General features: G+C 36.8%; 10 protein-coding genes across 10 annotated transcripts; 7 read left to right on the plus strand and 3 right to left on the minus strand. All coding sequences in view use genetic code 12, as the record gives it.

The window, feature by feature from the left end:
* Positions 1–151: 151 nt before the first annotated feature.
* Positions 152–1,133, minus strand: CD36_40380 (C3HC4 zinc-binding integral peroxisomal membrane protein peroxin, putative; the record flags this gene model as incomplete). Its single annotated transcript, XM_002419665.1, has 2 exons — positions 152–1,020; positions 1,094–1,133. The coding sequence occupies 2 exons, from the start codon at positions 1,131–1,133 to the stop codon at positions 152–154; spliced, it is 909 nt and encodes a 302-aa protein (XP_002419710.1).
* Positions 1,134–1,551: 418 nt separating this feature from the next.
* CD36_40390 (ATP synthase E chain, mitochondrial, putative) lies at positions 1,552–1,833 on the minus strand (the record flags this gene model as incomplete). The annotated part of the gene is made up of 1 exon (XM_002419666.1): positions 1,552–1,833. One exon carries the CDS (start codon positions 1,831–1,833, stop codon positions 1,552–1,554), a length of 282 nt encoding a protein of 93 aa, XP_002419711.1.
* Positions 1,834–2,125: 292 nt separating this feature from the next.
* CD36_40400 (mitochondrial protein phosphatase type 2C, putative) lies at positions 2,126–3,178 on the plus strand (the record flags this gene model as incomplete). Its single annotated transcript, XM_002419667.1, has 1 exon — positions 2,126–3,178. The coding sequence occupies one exon, from the start codon at positions 2,126–2,128 to the stop codon at positions 3,176–3,178; it is 1,053 nt and encodes a 350-aa protein (XP_002419712.1).
* A 111-nt stretch (positions 3,179–3,289) lies between these two features.
* Positions 3,290–4,627, plus strand: CD36_40410 (vacuolar segregation protein, putative; the record flags this gene model as incomplete). Its single annotated transcript, XM_002419668.1, has 1 exon — positions 3,290–4,627. The coding sequence occupies one exon, from the start codon at positions 3,290–3,292 to the stop codon at positions 4,625–4,627; it is 1,338 nt and encodes a 445-aa protein (XP_002419713.1).
* Positions 4,628–4,689: 62 nt separating this feature from the next.
* CD36_40420 (azole resistance protein, putative) lies at positions 4,690–5,925 on the minus strand (the record flags this gene model as incomplete). Its single annotated transcript, XM_002419669.1, has 1 exon — positions 4,690–5,925. One exon carries the CDS (start codon positions 5,923–5,925, stop codon positions 4,690–4,692), a length of 1,236 nt encoding a protein of 411 aa, XP_002419714.1.
* Positions 5,926–7,204: 1,279 nt separating this feature from the next.
* Positions 7,205–9,028, plus strand: CD36_40430 (cell division control protein, putative; the record flags this gene model as incomplete). The annotated part of the gene is made up of 1 exon (XM_002419670.1): positions 7,205–9,028. One exon carries the CDS (start codon positions 7,205–7,207, stop codon positions 9,026–9,028), a length of 1,824 nt encoding a protein of 607 aa, XP_002419715.1.
* Positions 9,029–9,228: 200 nt separating this feature from the next.
* CD36_40440 (NAD(+)-specific d-arabinose dehydrogenase, putative) lies at positions 9,229–10,212 on the plus strand (the record flags this gene model as incomplete). The annotated part of the gene is made up of 1 exon (XM_002419671.1): positions 9,229–10,212. The coding sequence occupies one exon, from the start codon at positions 9,229–9,231 to the stop codon at positions 10,210–10,212; it is 984 nt and encodes a 327-aa protein (XP_002419716.1).
* A 163-nt stretch (positions 10,213–10,375) lies between these two features.
* On the plus strand, positions 10,376–10,813 carry CD36_40450 (RNA polymerase II transcriptional coactivator, putative; the record flags this gene model as incomplete). The annotated part of the gene is made up of 1 exon (XM_002419672.1): positions 10,376–10,813. One exon carries the CDS (start codon positions 10,376–10,378, stop codon positions 10,811–10,813), a length of 438 nt encoding a protein of 145 aa, XP_002419717.1.
* An 842-nt stretch (positions 10,814–11,655) lies between these two features.
* CD36_40460 (divalent cation transporter, putative) lies at positions 11,656–14,058 on the plus strand (the record flags this gene model as incomplete). The annotated part of the gene is made up of 1 exon (XM_002419673.1): positions 11,656–14,058. One exon carries the CDS (start codon positions 11,656–11,658, stop codon positions 14,056–14,058), a length of 2,403 nt encoding a protein of 800 aa, XP_002419718.1.
* A 211-nt stretch (positions 14,059–14,269) lies between these two features.
* On the plus strand, positions 14,270–14,830 carry CD36_40470 (endoplasmic reticulum transmembrane protein, putative; the record flags this gene model as incomplete). The annotated part of the gene is made up of 1 exon (XM_002419674.1): positions 14,270–14,830. One exon carries the CDS (start codon positions 14,270–14,272, stop codon positions 14,828–14,830), a length of 561 nt encoding a protein of 186 aa, XP_002419719.1.
* Between the last annotated feature and the right edge of the window lie 39 nt (positions 14,831–14,869).

A 14,869-nucleotide genomic window follows, 5' to 3' on the forward strand; every position in this document is an offset into this window, starting at 1 on the left:
TTTATAACTTTTTGTAATTTTTTTTTGTTGTTGAAATTCCAGTTCTTGATGCGACTCCTACAAGAAAAACTGGTATCAAAAGGGGACTTGGTAAAGAAAAAAAAACGTTTACAATTACTAGACGTGTTTTATATATTGTATTACACCAAATTTATTTTAAGGGCAATAAATGTTGTTCCAAACATTGTTGACGACAGAGCGGACACTCTGGGTGTTCTCTAATCCAATCCACAATGCAGTCCCAACAAAACAAATGGCCACAATTTGCTGCTGACGGATTCACCATTGGCGACAAACACAACATACAACTTCTCGATGGTTCTGGTAAATATGGCAACTGTTTTTCATCCGACAAATCGATAATATATTCAGCCGAGTAGTTCTCGCTAAGTTGGGATAATTGGTTGATGCTTCTAATTTTGGCATCATCAATTATGTCTTCCGTTTGTTTCTGTTCCTTACTTTTCATTCCCACAAGGGTTTTTACGATAAATTGTAAAACAATTATCCCACCTAGTAATGAATAGTTTCGCCCTTGCATTTTCTCGGGTTCTTTGTGATGTCCAAATGCATAGCGTAATCCAAATAAACGTTTCGAAAGGGAATAAAACTCTCCCTTAAAGTAAAATAGCGCAACATGTAGATTCAAGATTGTGTCCAAGACCTTGTAGTAGTTTGACAAGGCTTCACTTACCCAATCATCTTCCTTATTTTTCAATTTTTTCACAATCTTGCTGATGATATACGGAACCAAAGCATAAGAAAATATAAAACCTAATCTAGGTAGTAATCTCGGAAGTCGGTTTCCTGTTCGATTCACATATATTAAATCAACATATTCTTCACCTAAAGTCCTAGCCCCCAATAGAGTGGTTAACAGTAAGTAAACTGCCTTTGCTAAAACTGTTATTTCCTGGGGATATGCATTAACAAATCGTTGTCCTTTCAAAAACTGGAACAACTCTTGTAACTGTGTTCTGTAGGAGGATTCAAAGTAGGCATCTTTTTGATGTGCACGTACTAAAGAAAACAACTGTTAGTAATGTTGTTTAGAAATATGAGAGACTAACCTTCAGTATTGTATTCAACTTACCAATTGTAGCTGCATCTGCAAATGGAAGCTGTTTGTTCATGATGCAATTTGTACGATTATATGACAAGAAATTGTGTTATTGAAGACGAGTTTTTTTTTTTTTTTTTCTTTTTGCCTTTGGTGTGGAGAAATGTTCTACTCCATCAACAAAAAAAAAATCACAGTTACCTCAAGAATTCAAGTACAATTATAACCGTTTGACTGGATGTCTTCATTGACCCGAGTTAACTACATTGATATTTCAATAGTACTCATCTATCAATTTAGAATACTCGAATATGTATATATATTTAAGAATAAAGAAGCCTATTTTATAAGTGGAACGTCATCAAAACTGGCTGCCGTGATAGTACTATCATAACAACAAAAACTAATGTACAAAGCAATGCCTATCTCTTTTCTTCTTGTTATACTTTTGGTGACAATTCATTATATCAGCCATACAAGTATTATTACATTTAATCTAATTTTTGAATTAATGATTCTAAAGCCTTGCCAAGATCCAAGTTTGGATCTTCCCAGTTGATTGAGCCAGATGTAGAAGCACTGCTAGTATCTTTCTTAGGAGTATGTAATTTGGCATATTCAGCTTTGGCTTGTTGGATTAATTTCTCTTCTTGTCTCCATTTCTTTGCTGCTTGTTCGGCTTTAAAAGCTGAATCCACTGAGTATCTAGTGTAAGCACCGTAAACAATACCAGCTCCTAAAAGGGAATATCTCAATACATTAAATGTGGACATGTTCGAAAGCACTGTTGTTTCTTACTCTGGTAGTTCTGGAGGTATAATCTGCCTTCTCGTTTTTTTTTTTTTTTGGTATTAGCTGTCGTTTGTCGAAAGAAATTTTTTTTCATGCTTTGATTGGTTCCCACTTGTGGTCACGTGATGCGCATGTAATGTTGGTTGTCGCACTAGGTCCAGTTTGGTAATTAAAAATAGGACCTTTCCACAACTGAAGACACTTCATTTTTTTTTTTTTTTAAGCTGAATGTTATCCCGCCGAATAATAGGAGTCTGTTGTTTGGTAGTGTTGATGTCGATGTTATTATCAATTCTCTCCAAGAAGAATGGAGTTTCCCTAGGCTCGAATTTTATCAAAACAAGTGCAAGGTCCTTTGCATCTTCATCGAGGTCCTATTGGGGTGGTTATGGTAAAGGTAGCACAAAAGATTATTCTACTGCTGCCTCTCCTTCGGCAACAGCATCTGCAGCATCAATGAATTATGATAGTGCCTTGACAAGTGTATCCCATTATAATATAGCAGTGGCATTTCAGCCTAAAAACCGTGAAGAATCCAATTTATTTAAGAAGAAACAGCCAAGCCCATCATTGCAATCACCATCAGGAGAAGATAATTTATTTGTTTCCAATGAAAAAGCTGGTTGCATAGCCGTTGGTGTCGCTGATGGTGTGGGAGGTTGGTCTGAGGCAGGATATGATTCGTCGGCCATTTCTCGTGAACTTTGTGCATCACTTAGGAGACAATTTGAATCAGGTGCTGCGAGTAATCCAAAGCAACTATTATCCTTGGCATTTAAAGAGATTTTGTCTTCTCCACAAGTAGAAATAGGAGGAACTACTGCCTGTTTAGGTGTGCTCACGTCTGACCTAAAATTGCATGTTGCTAATTTAGGCGACTCGTGGTGTGGGTTATTCAGAGACTCTAAATTGATAAATGAAACCAACTTCCAGACGCATAACTTTAACACTCCATTTCAATTGGCTAAAATCCCTGAGGAAATTGTAAGACAAGCAAAATTGCAGGGCAGAAGATACATAATTGACTCGCCTGAAGCTGCTGACGAGTACACTTGGGACTTGAAAAGTGGGGACGTGGTTATGTTTGCTACAGATGGAGTAACAGATAATGTGATACCCCAGGATATAGAATTATTTCTTAAGGATCATGAGGAATCTAATCAGTTGGACGAGGTAGCCAATAGATTTGTGAAAGAAGTAGTAAAAGTAAGCAAGGACAGCAATTTTCCAAGTGCATTTGCTCAGGAGTTGTCGAGGCTAACAGGTCAAAAATACCTTGGTGGGAAAGAAGACGATATAACAGTTGTGTTGATAAAGGTTAAATAGAGTGTAGAAAGTAAATGTAGATTTGTTTTTTCTCTTTTTTTTTTCTAATTTTTATTTTTTTTTCTAGCAAGTGTGTCCGCTACTATAGGCTACTACTTTGATATTCCTTACATGCAAATCAACAGCACCCCACCAAGAAAGATCAATCGGATTTCGTTTCTGGATCAAGGCTTTAGTATTGGTGATTCTGAATATAATGCACCTGGTTCGCCCATCAAACGATCGCATTGGAAGCAACAGTCATCAGCAAATCAATGCACACTTTGTGATACAACACTAAGTGTCAAGAATGGGATAGTCAACTGCCGCAAATGTGGCGAATTGTTTTGCAATGAACATACTCATTATAAGGTGCGATTACGGAATCCAGATAAGGGCGAAGCAACCCCACAGTATGATTCTCTGGGGGTATGGTGCCGATGTTGCGAGACTTGTTTTTTCAATAAGCAGAAATCTACCGAGATCAACAGTGTTGATTTGACAGAACAATTTAAACAGAATCGTCTGGCAAAAGTTGAAGCACACCAGTTACATCGAACAAGAATACAACGCAATTTTATAAAGTTGACCGATTCACTAATGAACAACTCCTCGGTTGATGATATTGCAAATTGGTCTCCCAACACTAAGAATTGTTCTATTTGTTTTGTTGAGTTCAATTTGTTTATAAGACGGCATCATTGTCGATTATGTGGCAGTGTTGTTTGTGATGATCCAAACGGCACTCGCAAGGGATGTTCAATCAATGTCCCGTTGGTGAAGCTAGTTGAAAAATTGCCACAGTTGAACTATGCAAACGAGTATGAGGATATAGATGAGAACATAAGGTTCAGATGTTGTATTACTTGCAAGAATTCTTTATTGTTTGATTGGAAGAGAAGTATCGATAGTGATAATAAAGTGCTAGTTATGTATGAAGGGATGTTACTACAAAGGCAACAGATTGAGAAGTTGATGCCGCAGTATGAGCAACTGGTAGGTCACAACAACGATTCCAGCAAGTTACGTAACAAATTGGTTCACATTTTGAAAGAACTAGAAACTTTAGTTATTCAATTCAGAAATGAGTTTTTTACAAGAGACAATGAACGTATTGTGATTCGTACTGGATTTGAGCTGTATGAAAAAGTTATTACAAACATTTATCAAGGAATTGCGGTATTTTTACAGGACAATTTGCTAAAGTATAAACAGATTACCGACAAGTACAAGCAGCAAACAGAGATTCCAAGAACTCCGTCTCCACCGCGGCTCACAAAGAAAGAGATCAGAGAAATGAGAGAGCAATTGATGGTGATGAATGAACAAAAGTTTCTTGTTGAAAATTTGATCAAAGACTATACCAAAGCAAGACGGTTTGACGAGTTGGATTCGTTGATAGCTAATAAAAATGAGCTAACCGAAACAATTGCAAGACTTGAAAATGAGCTAGGAGAGTTTGGATTTTAAACAAATTTAGCAAAAAAGTAGTAATGTCTAAATAAATAATCATTTCTATGTAAAAGTACATTTTATTTCTTTGGATCATTGTCTGATCCCACAGAAGTTTCTTCGTCTTCAGGTACCTTATCTTCTGCGTGTATCCATTTTCTCATAAAGTTCACCAAAACGTTAGCAGTCATCACTTGTTCCGCTTGATAAAGAACCAACGGCACCAAGATTATACCCAACTTAGGATTATGTGACCCGTATTGAGAAGAAACCAAGGACACCCCCAAAGCTGCTGTTTTTGCTGGACCACACAACATGACTGCAACAGTATCTTTTCTGTTGTAATAAAATGGACGGAAGAATGCATAACTATACCGATAAAGTTTACTGGACGACTCGTTTGGTTCTTCTTTGAATACTCTTAGTATCCAAAACGGGCGGGAATATAAGTACGTTAGAACAGTGAAAAACAAATAAATCCCAATATTGAAAAACACTAGGAATATGATAGAGGCATGACTGACACTGGTGAATGCATGTTGGGCAAAAGCAGTGGAAAACGACTGGAACATAATTAACAACAACATAAAGGACCCAACTTTGCTCAACTTGAAAGTTGTCAAACACCATTTGGTTTGTTTTGGGAAAATATTTTGAACAACTTGACCAACAAACAACGGCACAAACACTGATAACCCCAATTGTTTCATAGTCTCGGCGTATAACTCTTGCACTGTGGAATCCCCGTCCGTTTGGTGACTTGGATTACCTATTTCCCAAGTTCCTGTCATGTACATTTGTAACAATGCTGGCGTGATAAATGCACCCAAAACATTACCGATAAAGACTTCACACAACGTCAAAATGTCATTACCGTGTGCCTGTTTGGTCATGACCACGTTTGAAGACACAGTTGTTGGACATGCATGGGTGACAATCAAACCTATTAATAGCCAGTCATCAATTTCCCCATTATGGCTAGCTTTAATACCCAGAGCGATTCCGAAGATAATGGCACTGGTGATCAAGAACGACATGGATAATACAGTAAAATGAGCTCTCCAATTTGCAACATTGACCAATAATTGTTTGGTGGACATAGATAATCCACTGATAAGAAAAATCACTGCAACAGCTCCGTAGCCAATAGAGTACTCAGCTCGAATAGTTCCTCCCTGTTTGGCGAATTCAGGATAAGAATGGGCTAGAGCAATAAACACACCAAGAAAAATGAAAAACCATTGTCCTATAAGAAATGATATGACCTTGGAGGTCCATTTATACGTTTTTGATTCTCGAAATGTTTCCAAAGACATGCTATATCATGAATAAATGGGTAGTTTACTCTGGTGTACAGAAGCTGATGTAGGTGTTATGAAATGAGGAATCGACATCCTTAAGTATGTCCCCGTAGAAATTTTTTTTTTCTTTTTTGTACCGAATACACTCGCAGATATTATCTATGAATTTTCGCATTTTCGGTCCGCGGTTGAAGCCTAAACAATCGGATTTGGCGGTGGTTTTTTTTTTTTTTTATCAACTCGTGATCTAGATTTTGTTTCCCGAGATGCAGGTCAAGTGCAACAGCCTTTTATCCATAATTTGATATAATAATAGGATAAATTGTTGGCCACAACTGGTGATGAATTAATGGTGTTCAAGCAAATAAAACTGTGGAAACGGTAGTGTGTATTGCACGTGACAGGCTCTATTCCAATCTACCTTTTTCTTTTTTTTTTTTTTTTTTTCTGGTATCCCTGACTCCCGTGGCTTATCACCAAGCAGTTTGTCATCTCGTGTGATAGTTAATACGATGTCAATTGGTCGTGACCTTTAATAATCTATGCAAATCCGTAATTACACAACTAATTTTTTTTTTCTCAAAAGGTTGATTAAAATCAATGGCAAAATTGATGAACTCAAATTGAATTGAAATACTCTTGTATCCCCACAAGATGATAGAAGGATATACGGTTGGGTAAACAGTATCTGTGTCATAATCTACAGTAATGCTTTATTATTTTTTTTAGATGTTTGTTCCATTTAAACAGTTTTCTGGTTATGGATAGGTCCCAATCATGAAGTATCAACAGTTGTCTCCCTTTTTTTTTTTGGTCAGAAGTTTACAGCAAAAAAAAACAGAAAATATCAACACATCATTAAAAGTGGTAATTTACTAGTAACTATGCAAATAACACACACACATCAAGATAATTACAAGCTATTCTGAATGATTGTATTAAGATGAGAGGTCCATGAAGTTATCCCGTTTGATTTTGATGTTTCCAATATGAACTGTAATAGCCCGCATGCGATATTGAAACAAAAAGGAACAGTAGGATTGTTTATCTATTCGCCTAATTTGGAAATATCAAATCTGAAATTATTCAAAACTACACCATACAAAAAAAAAAAAACAACACACTAATATAGGATGCTTGCCATTAAACAATTAGGAATTACTAAAAGCATCATTAAATTGAATTTTCTTTAAACCTTTTTTTTTCTACACCTATCGTTTCCTAGTTTATTTCTTCCAGTTTCTATTCGATTATACACTCCACCTCGTTCGTCCTTGATGATAACCCCAGCTTGATGCGAGTATCAAACCCACAGCTGTCGAAAACCCTATTTGTGAATAACTTTTGGGGTAACTCCCCAGAAAAGAGCTTTGAAATCGTCACAACTAGGATCAAAGATTCATTGAATACACTAAATGAAATAATCAACTTTTATCAAGAGAAAATTAATATCGAGAAAGAATACACCAAAAAGCTAGAGAAGCTCCAAAGCAAATGTATATTAGGGACCAATGAAACAGGAACTTTGAAGCAGTCACTAGATAAGCTTTCCATCGAGAATCAACTGATGATTAACTACAACCATAAGTTCATCAAAACAATAATCCACACCAACTTAGAGAAGCTACAGACGTTCCAACAGCTATATACACAAAGAGTCAACAAATTAGAACACCATATGGGAAAAGTGCTAATAAAGAGACAGCAGGCTCTAAAAGAATTGGAGTATTACAAATCCAAATACCAAGAAGAATGTACTCAATTAAAATCATTGCGACTACTGCTCCAAACTACATGGGGTCGAGAATTGGACAAAAATCAACAGAAATTTAACAAAATAAATAGTCAAATAAACCTGACACGCAAACACTATCATATGGCATTAGTAAATTATAAAGAAATTAATGAAATCTACAAGCGAGATTGGAGTATATCGTTAAACGATTTCTATAAACTTGAAGTTGAGAGAATACAAGTCACAAAAATCAATTGCTTCAATTACTGTAATAATATTGCCACATTATGTGTCGACCAGGATCTGGCAGTGGATCTCGCAAGACCAATGTTTGCCCAGATACAGCCTATAACTGATCTTGAAGAGTTCAGTGGGAATTACGGTACAGGTAACAAGATTTTCAATGACCCTGAATTTGTGGATTATATGACAGGCTGCGAGGAACCTAGAATAGGATACACATTACTGAATTTTCCAAATCCAGATTGTTCAAATATACTCACAAGAACATATTCGACATACACCGGAAATGGAAATACATCAAAACAAATAGAACAAAAGAGAAGTGACGATAAATTGAACGACAACATTTTTACACAACCACATGTAGTCCAGTATAACCCTGCTCCTGCTTCTGCTCCTAATAAAGAAATGTCAAAGCTACCGATACCAAAGTTACCCCCAACAAACAACAGAACGAAAACTCCATCGCCGACCCGGAAACCACCGTCCGACTACCATTCTAATTATTCAGATGATATATTTTCCAAGGATGAAAGATTACAATCCAGCAATGGCTCTTCAGATTATAGTTCTGAGAGAAATTGGGCATCACCAAGGAAAAGAGAAAAGCAACTTCAAGAAGTTCAAGAGAAAATAAGTCGAAGAGCAACCAACGATTTCAAGAATATTCCCAAAGTACCAGAACCTGAAAAGGTTCCTGTTATAAAAGATTTTTCAATAGATTTCATTGCCAAGGCTCTTGAGGATTTAAATGCAGGAGGCAATGGGGATGTTAATCAGTTTAGAAGATCATTAAGAAACGGGCGTCCCAAGTCAGATTTTATTGACGATAGAGATGAAGTTGCCAAACGACACGAATCAATTAATTTCAATCGACCCAAATCAACAGTGCCAAGACGATCATTAAAACTTACCCCGGTCAACCGAAAACCATTTGTCACCAAAGCCATTGCTAGATATTCATTCAAACCTCAACATGAGGGTGAATTATACTTTAAAAAGGGCTGGCAAATGTATATTATTCACAAACAAGAAGATAATTGGTTTGTATGTGAATTAGGCGAGAACTGCCTTCAGTCATCAGGTATGATTGGCTTGGTTCCTGGCAACTATGTTATTGAAGGAGATGATTTATTCTGATATCGACAAATGGCGGTGGTGGTAGTGTGTTGATTTCACTTTTTTATTTTTTTCTTTTGTGTAATGATATGTATTAATACTGGCGGAACCAACTCAAACCTTGTTGGAGTATTTTTTTTTTTTCATTTTTTTTTTTTCATTCTTTATTGTTGTTTTCAAACTCTTCCTTTTCTTTTTAAAAGAAAGCACCTTCCCCAATTATGCTTCATCCAATTGGCAAACCTGAAGTGATTCAGCCATACTCGATTAAAAATCTACCTCCATTGATAATTGGAGGAGCTGTGTTTAATTATCAATACACTTCTGACCCCCATTCCCTTCCTGTACAAGAATTAATCGAAAGGGCTTTCCAACTAGGTTTAAATGCCCTTGACACTTCACCGTATTATGGGCCATCTGAGGAGATTATTGGCGAAGCCTTGCAAAGAATTTCATTTTCTCGAGACCAATATTACGTTTGCACCAAGGCTGGTCGGGTCAAATTGGACGAATTTGATTACAGCCGATCTAGTGTTCGCCAGTCCGTAAAGAGATCCTTAAAACGTTTGGGGACTTCCTACATTGATTTGGTTTATATGCATGATATCGAATTTGTTGATCCGGATCAGGTCATGGACGCATTAAGAGAATTACATTTGCTTAAATGTGAAGGGCTTATTAAGAATTTCGGGATTTCGGGCTATCCAGTGAAATTTTTATACGAAATTGCTCTTAGATGTAAAAACGAGATTGCTCCGTTAGATGCGGTATTGTCATACTGTAACGGATGCATCCAAAATACATTATTGTTTGAATATCACGATAAACTCTTACAAGACTGTGATGTCCAGATAGTTTTAAATGGATCAATTCTTTCAATGTCGATGTTGAGATCAGATATAACACATTCATTCCATCCTGCGTCTCAAGCATTAAAACAACGAGTTGCTGACATTGCTCAAAAATTGAAAGAAGAAAACGTTGAATTAGCTGACTTGGCTACTCGATTCGCCATAAAAGAATGGTTGTTCAAATATAAATCTGGTATAGTTTTAGGAGTCTCGAACTTACACGAGTTGGAGTCAGCAGTACAATGTTACTGGGATGTAAAGAGTGGAGTTTTCAACGACGAAAAGTTGGTAGAGCAAGTACAGACATCATTAGCTGAACATTTGAATGAAACATGGTCTAGTGGCAAGCATTGAAGTGCTAGTACATCTTATATTGATTCGTTTTCTTAGACAAAAAAAAAAAAAAAGGATACGTATAGAAACAAATGCGTGAAGAAAAAAGAAAAAAGTTGAAAGCTTCTTTCATAACGCGTAGAAAAAACTCTCCATTTTTCTTATTACCATCCCAGTATTCATAATGGCATTTAGAAGAGGGGCACCGGCATCGTTTACATCCACATCGAATGAAGTCGAAATTCTGTTGGATCTGAAGAAGCAAGTCACTGTCCGTAAATTTAACAACGTCAATTTAGTCGATATCAGAGAGTTTTATACTGATAAGGAGGGCGTCAAGAGACCAGGTAAAAAGGGGATATCATTGACTGAAGACGCCTACTATAAGTTGTTGGAAGCAACCAATAAGATTCAAAATGCTTTAGACGATTTAAATGGTGGGGCTCTGAACAAAAGAGTAAAATTAGACAACAAGCAGGAAAAACGGGACAAGCCATTGAAAAAGGAGCCTGAAAGGAAAGCTATTGTTGAGAAAGAAGAAGAGGTGACGGAAACCAAGCAACAAGTCCCAGAACCACAAGAAGAGGAAGAAGAAGAAGAGATCAGTGATGCAGATGAATAGAATATTCGTTAGTATCTTTGGAGGTTGACTGTCGAATCGCTGGAACAGACGTGTTTCGAGAATATGTAGAGCATTGTTTATACCTATACTTTTTAAAAGAACATGCAACAAAGCAATCTATTATTTTGATCGAAGAATGCATTCATAAGAACGCCCAAGAGGGTTGTTCAGGTTTCTGTAGCTAGCAGGTTGAATTTGAAATGAAGAGAAACCGTTTCTGGGTATTGCAGCTACTTCAATACATCTATGAAGGGTAGCACTATGAGGAAGAAACTGCAGAAATGCAATCCCCTTGTCATAACGACTCAATACTTACTATTACAATTCTCAATTAACCATTTGATCAACAAAAAAAAGACAATACGTAAACCAATAATAGTTTAAATGGAACTTCGGAATCATCCAAGCACCACCTTATTGTACTGTTTATAAGAACAACAATAGATATGATCTCTATTATTACTTCCATTTTAGTTTTTGTAAACAATGATAATTTCATGTGACCCACCGCAGTTCAGATAAACTCAAAACCCGCCATTATTCATAGACTCGAAATATGTCCATCACTTGTTGGTGTTGAAGGCGGAAAGGATGAAATCTTCAGTGGGCGGAGTTTCATGTTTTTCCAATTTTGGAAACAAAAAGCGGAATACAAGTTGTTACATCATTTGAAATTAGCTAAAAATGAACCCAGTGTAAAGATGAAGGGTAGCGAAGAAAAAAAAAAAAGTGTGTATGTGATTAGAGAGCAAACAAGGCGGCTTGAAAAAAAAAAAATGATCTTTGAGATATGTTTGCTCTTTATTATCTATCACATTTAGGACAGTCGAAACAGCAACACCATGGGTAAACCAAAGAAACATATGTCATTCATGGCAACTAACTATGTTCCAACGGATGAACAGTCTCATGATTCATCATCAACGACAAATCTACGCAATCACGCCAACGGAACAAAGAACAGTTCTAGTTCGTTGGACCAATTGATAAACTCGGGCACTTTTATAGACCATCGGAAGGCTTCTGATTGGGCAAATGCACATTCATCACCCTCAAACACAAGAAGAAGAAAATCAAACGGCTCCTTTCGAAACCAGAAATCAAACACAGATTCACCTAGTTTACCGTTAACGAATAGAAATTTACAAACACTAATTAGAAGATCCTCGACGCTCGAGGATCCGATCTCACCAACCGCAGTTGCTATTGATATAGACAAGTTCACCAACGAGCAGAGACTGTTTGTCAAATCAAATACCTGGCAGGGTCATCATGAGGATCGAGATGAAGACCAATACTCGTATTCCGAGTTTGGAGAGTCCAACCCTTCATCAGAACATTCTAGTGACTCGACGTCTCTAGATGACGTATGCTTCCCTGACTTTAGAGAAGATGTCAAAACTACCAGTGGCTGGCCTGATTTGCATGTTTTAGAAGAATTCATAAAGGAAGAATTGGAAGAAGTACAGACAGACTTGGAACCAACCGTTAATTTTGGCGGCAATGTCGTGCACAGCGAAAATGAGGATGCCACAGAGAGTACACCTTTGATAGATAGTTTTAAAGTGAATGAGGTTCAAGCCTTGGATCTGGAAAATAATCCTTTTCAAGTCCGACCAACCCCAATACAACCATGGGAAAGATCACAGCAGAATATACCACCCATTTTAAAAGATACCAGCAAGGGGCAAGTTGACAAAGAGATTTGCCGGTTTACTTATTTCCGTGAAGATATGTCTAAAACAGTACACTCTCCAACTATACTGGGGTTGATCGAAGATAGATCAAAAATTTACGAGAGTCTTGAAGAGCTTTTCCCTCCCACCAGATCAAAACCACCTTCTATTCATATGAAACCAGATTCGGTCTCTTCAACAAACCTAGCACCGTTGACCAAGTCTCGTCCGGAGACACCCACTCCTTCATCTGTGAATGATAGCTTATCTCGTCGTGAGCCATTTTGGCTTGATGTTTTGGATCCAACAGAAGAAGAAATGAAGGTACTTTCAAAAACATTTGGCATCCACCCTTTGACAACAGAAGATATTTTTCTTGGTGAGGCAAGAGAGAAGGTGGAATTGTTTAAATCATACTACTTTGTTTGTTTCACTTCATTTGACGTAGTGTATGAAAAAAGACGACAGCGAGCAAAAGAACAAGAAAAGAAGTTTATCAAATTGCAAGAAATGTACGAAAAAGGTTCTGATAATGGAAGTATACTGGAATCAAAATCGCCTTTCAAATTGCTAAAGTCCCTTTTCAGTCGAAAGAGGAGACTTTCATCGTATTTGGAGAAACCAACCAGCACTTCCATTAAATCGCAGGGCAAAAAAATACGAGATGGAGAACTTCTGCCATTAAACATGTACATTATCGTTTTCAAAAGTGGTGTTATTACTTTTCATTTTTCAGCAACCCCTCATCCAATTAATGTTCGTAGACGTGCTCGAATGTTGAAGGATTATTTATCAGTAACCTCTGATTGGATATGTTATGCTTTGATAGATGATATCACTGATTCTTTTGCCCCCATGATTGAAACAATTGAAACGGAAGTGAATGCAATTGAGGATGCAATTTTGAAGATGCATTCAGGAGAATCTGATTCCGAAGATGAAAGTGAAGAAGAATCCGATCATCCAGATAATGTTTTTGTTTTCAGAAAACGATCAAAGTCGATGGTGGACCATAAATCGGAACCCAGATTGGCCAAATCGGCATCTAGTTCCAGTGGATCAAGCTCATCTAGAATTCTTGGCTGGAAACGTAAAGGCGATATGTTAAGAAGAATTGGCGAATGCAGGAAAAGAGTTATGTCGGTTATGAGATTGTTGTCTTCAAAAGCAGACGTAATTAAAGCTTTCAGCAAACGTTTCAACGAACTGGAAGGATCGCAGCTGGAGATTGGAATGTATTTAGGTGATATACAAGATCATATTGTTACTATGTTGCAAGCCTTGGCCCATTATGAAAAGTTGTTAGCAAGATTCCATTCCAATTACTTGGCTCAGATCAATATTGATATGACGAAAGTGAACAACGATACAAATGATGTGTTAGGGAAAATCACAATATTGGGTACGATTGTGTTGCCAATCAATGTGGTAACTGGACTCTGGGGTATGAACTGTTTAGTTCCTGGTCAAGATTATGAGGGTTTAGCCTGGTTTTGGGGAATTGTCGGATGCATGGCTTTATTTAGTTTTGTTGCTTACAATTATGCCAGACGAGTGACTGGTTTGTAAGTTATATGTATCGATTATGTAGGAGACAGAAAAAGAAAAGAAAAATGAATATAGAATAAATAATTCACAGGGACTTGTGTTTTGTTTCACAATCTCTCTCTTCTTTTTTTTTTTTTCTCTCTGCCAAAAAAAAAAATAATAAAACAACCCAAATTTCATCTTGTCAAATCAATAAAACGCCCTCCTAATAACTACATCCCTCGTCAACACTATGAGTCTCCAAATGTCATTAGTATTTTGCACCTTAATTGGTCAAATGATTACTTTATTGGTTTTAGTTTTACCATTACCCTATGTTGTTCGACAAAAAATCGTCGACTTGACATTTGCATTGCAAAAGAACCAAAACTTTCGAGTTGGAATTGTGTTTTCTATCATATTGATGAGTTTACAACTTTTAGATTGCATACAAAGGTTGAATAAATATGCAGATGCCGAAACCAACCCACATTTCCCGGGAATTGATTACGATCGATTGGCCAGTAAATTTTATTCTCAAAGAAACCTCTACTTGAGTGGCGCAATTTTATACTTGCAAGTTGCTATTGGAACTGTCGTTACTATTGTTAGAAAAATGGTTTTGAAGGAAAAACTTTACCGTGAAGCAAACATAAAGCCAGCAACAGATGATGAAGCTACAGAAGTTGAGAAATTGAAGCACTTGATTGATTTGAAACAACAAGACATTGATACATTTAAGAAGCAAGTTGAAGGTTTACAAAAAGCTTACAACTCTTTGACACCACAAGAAGAGAAAAACAAGAATGAATAAGACCAAGTCTTATCAATATCGTAGTGTGATGATCATAAT

This window comes from Candida dubliniensis, chromosome 4, assembly GCF_000026945.1.
Source record: "Candida dubliniensis CD36 chromosome 4, complete sequence".
NCBI classification, from domain to species: Eukaryota; Fungi; Ascomycota; class Pichiomycetes; order Serinales; family Debaryomycetaceae; genus Candida; species Candida dubliniensis.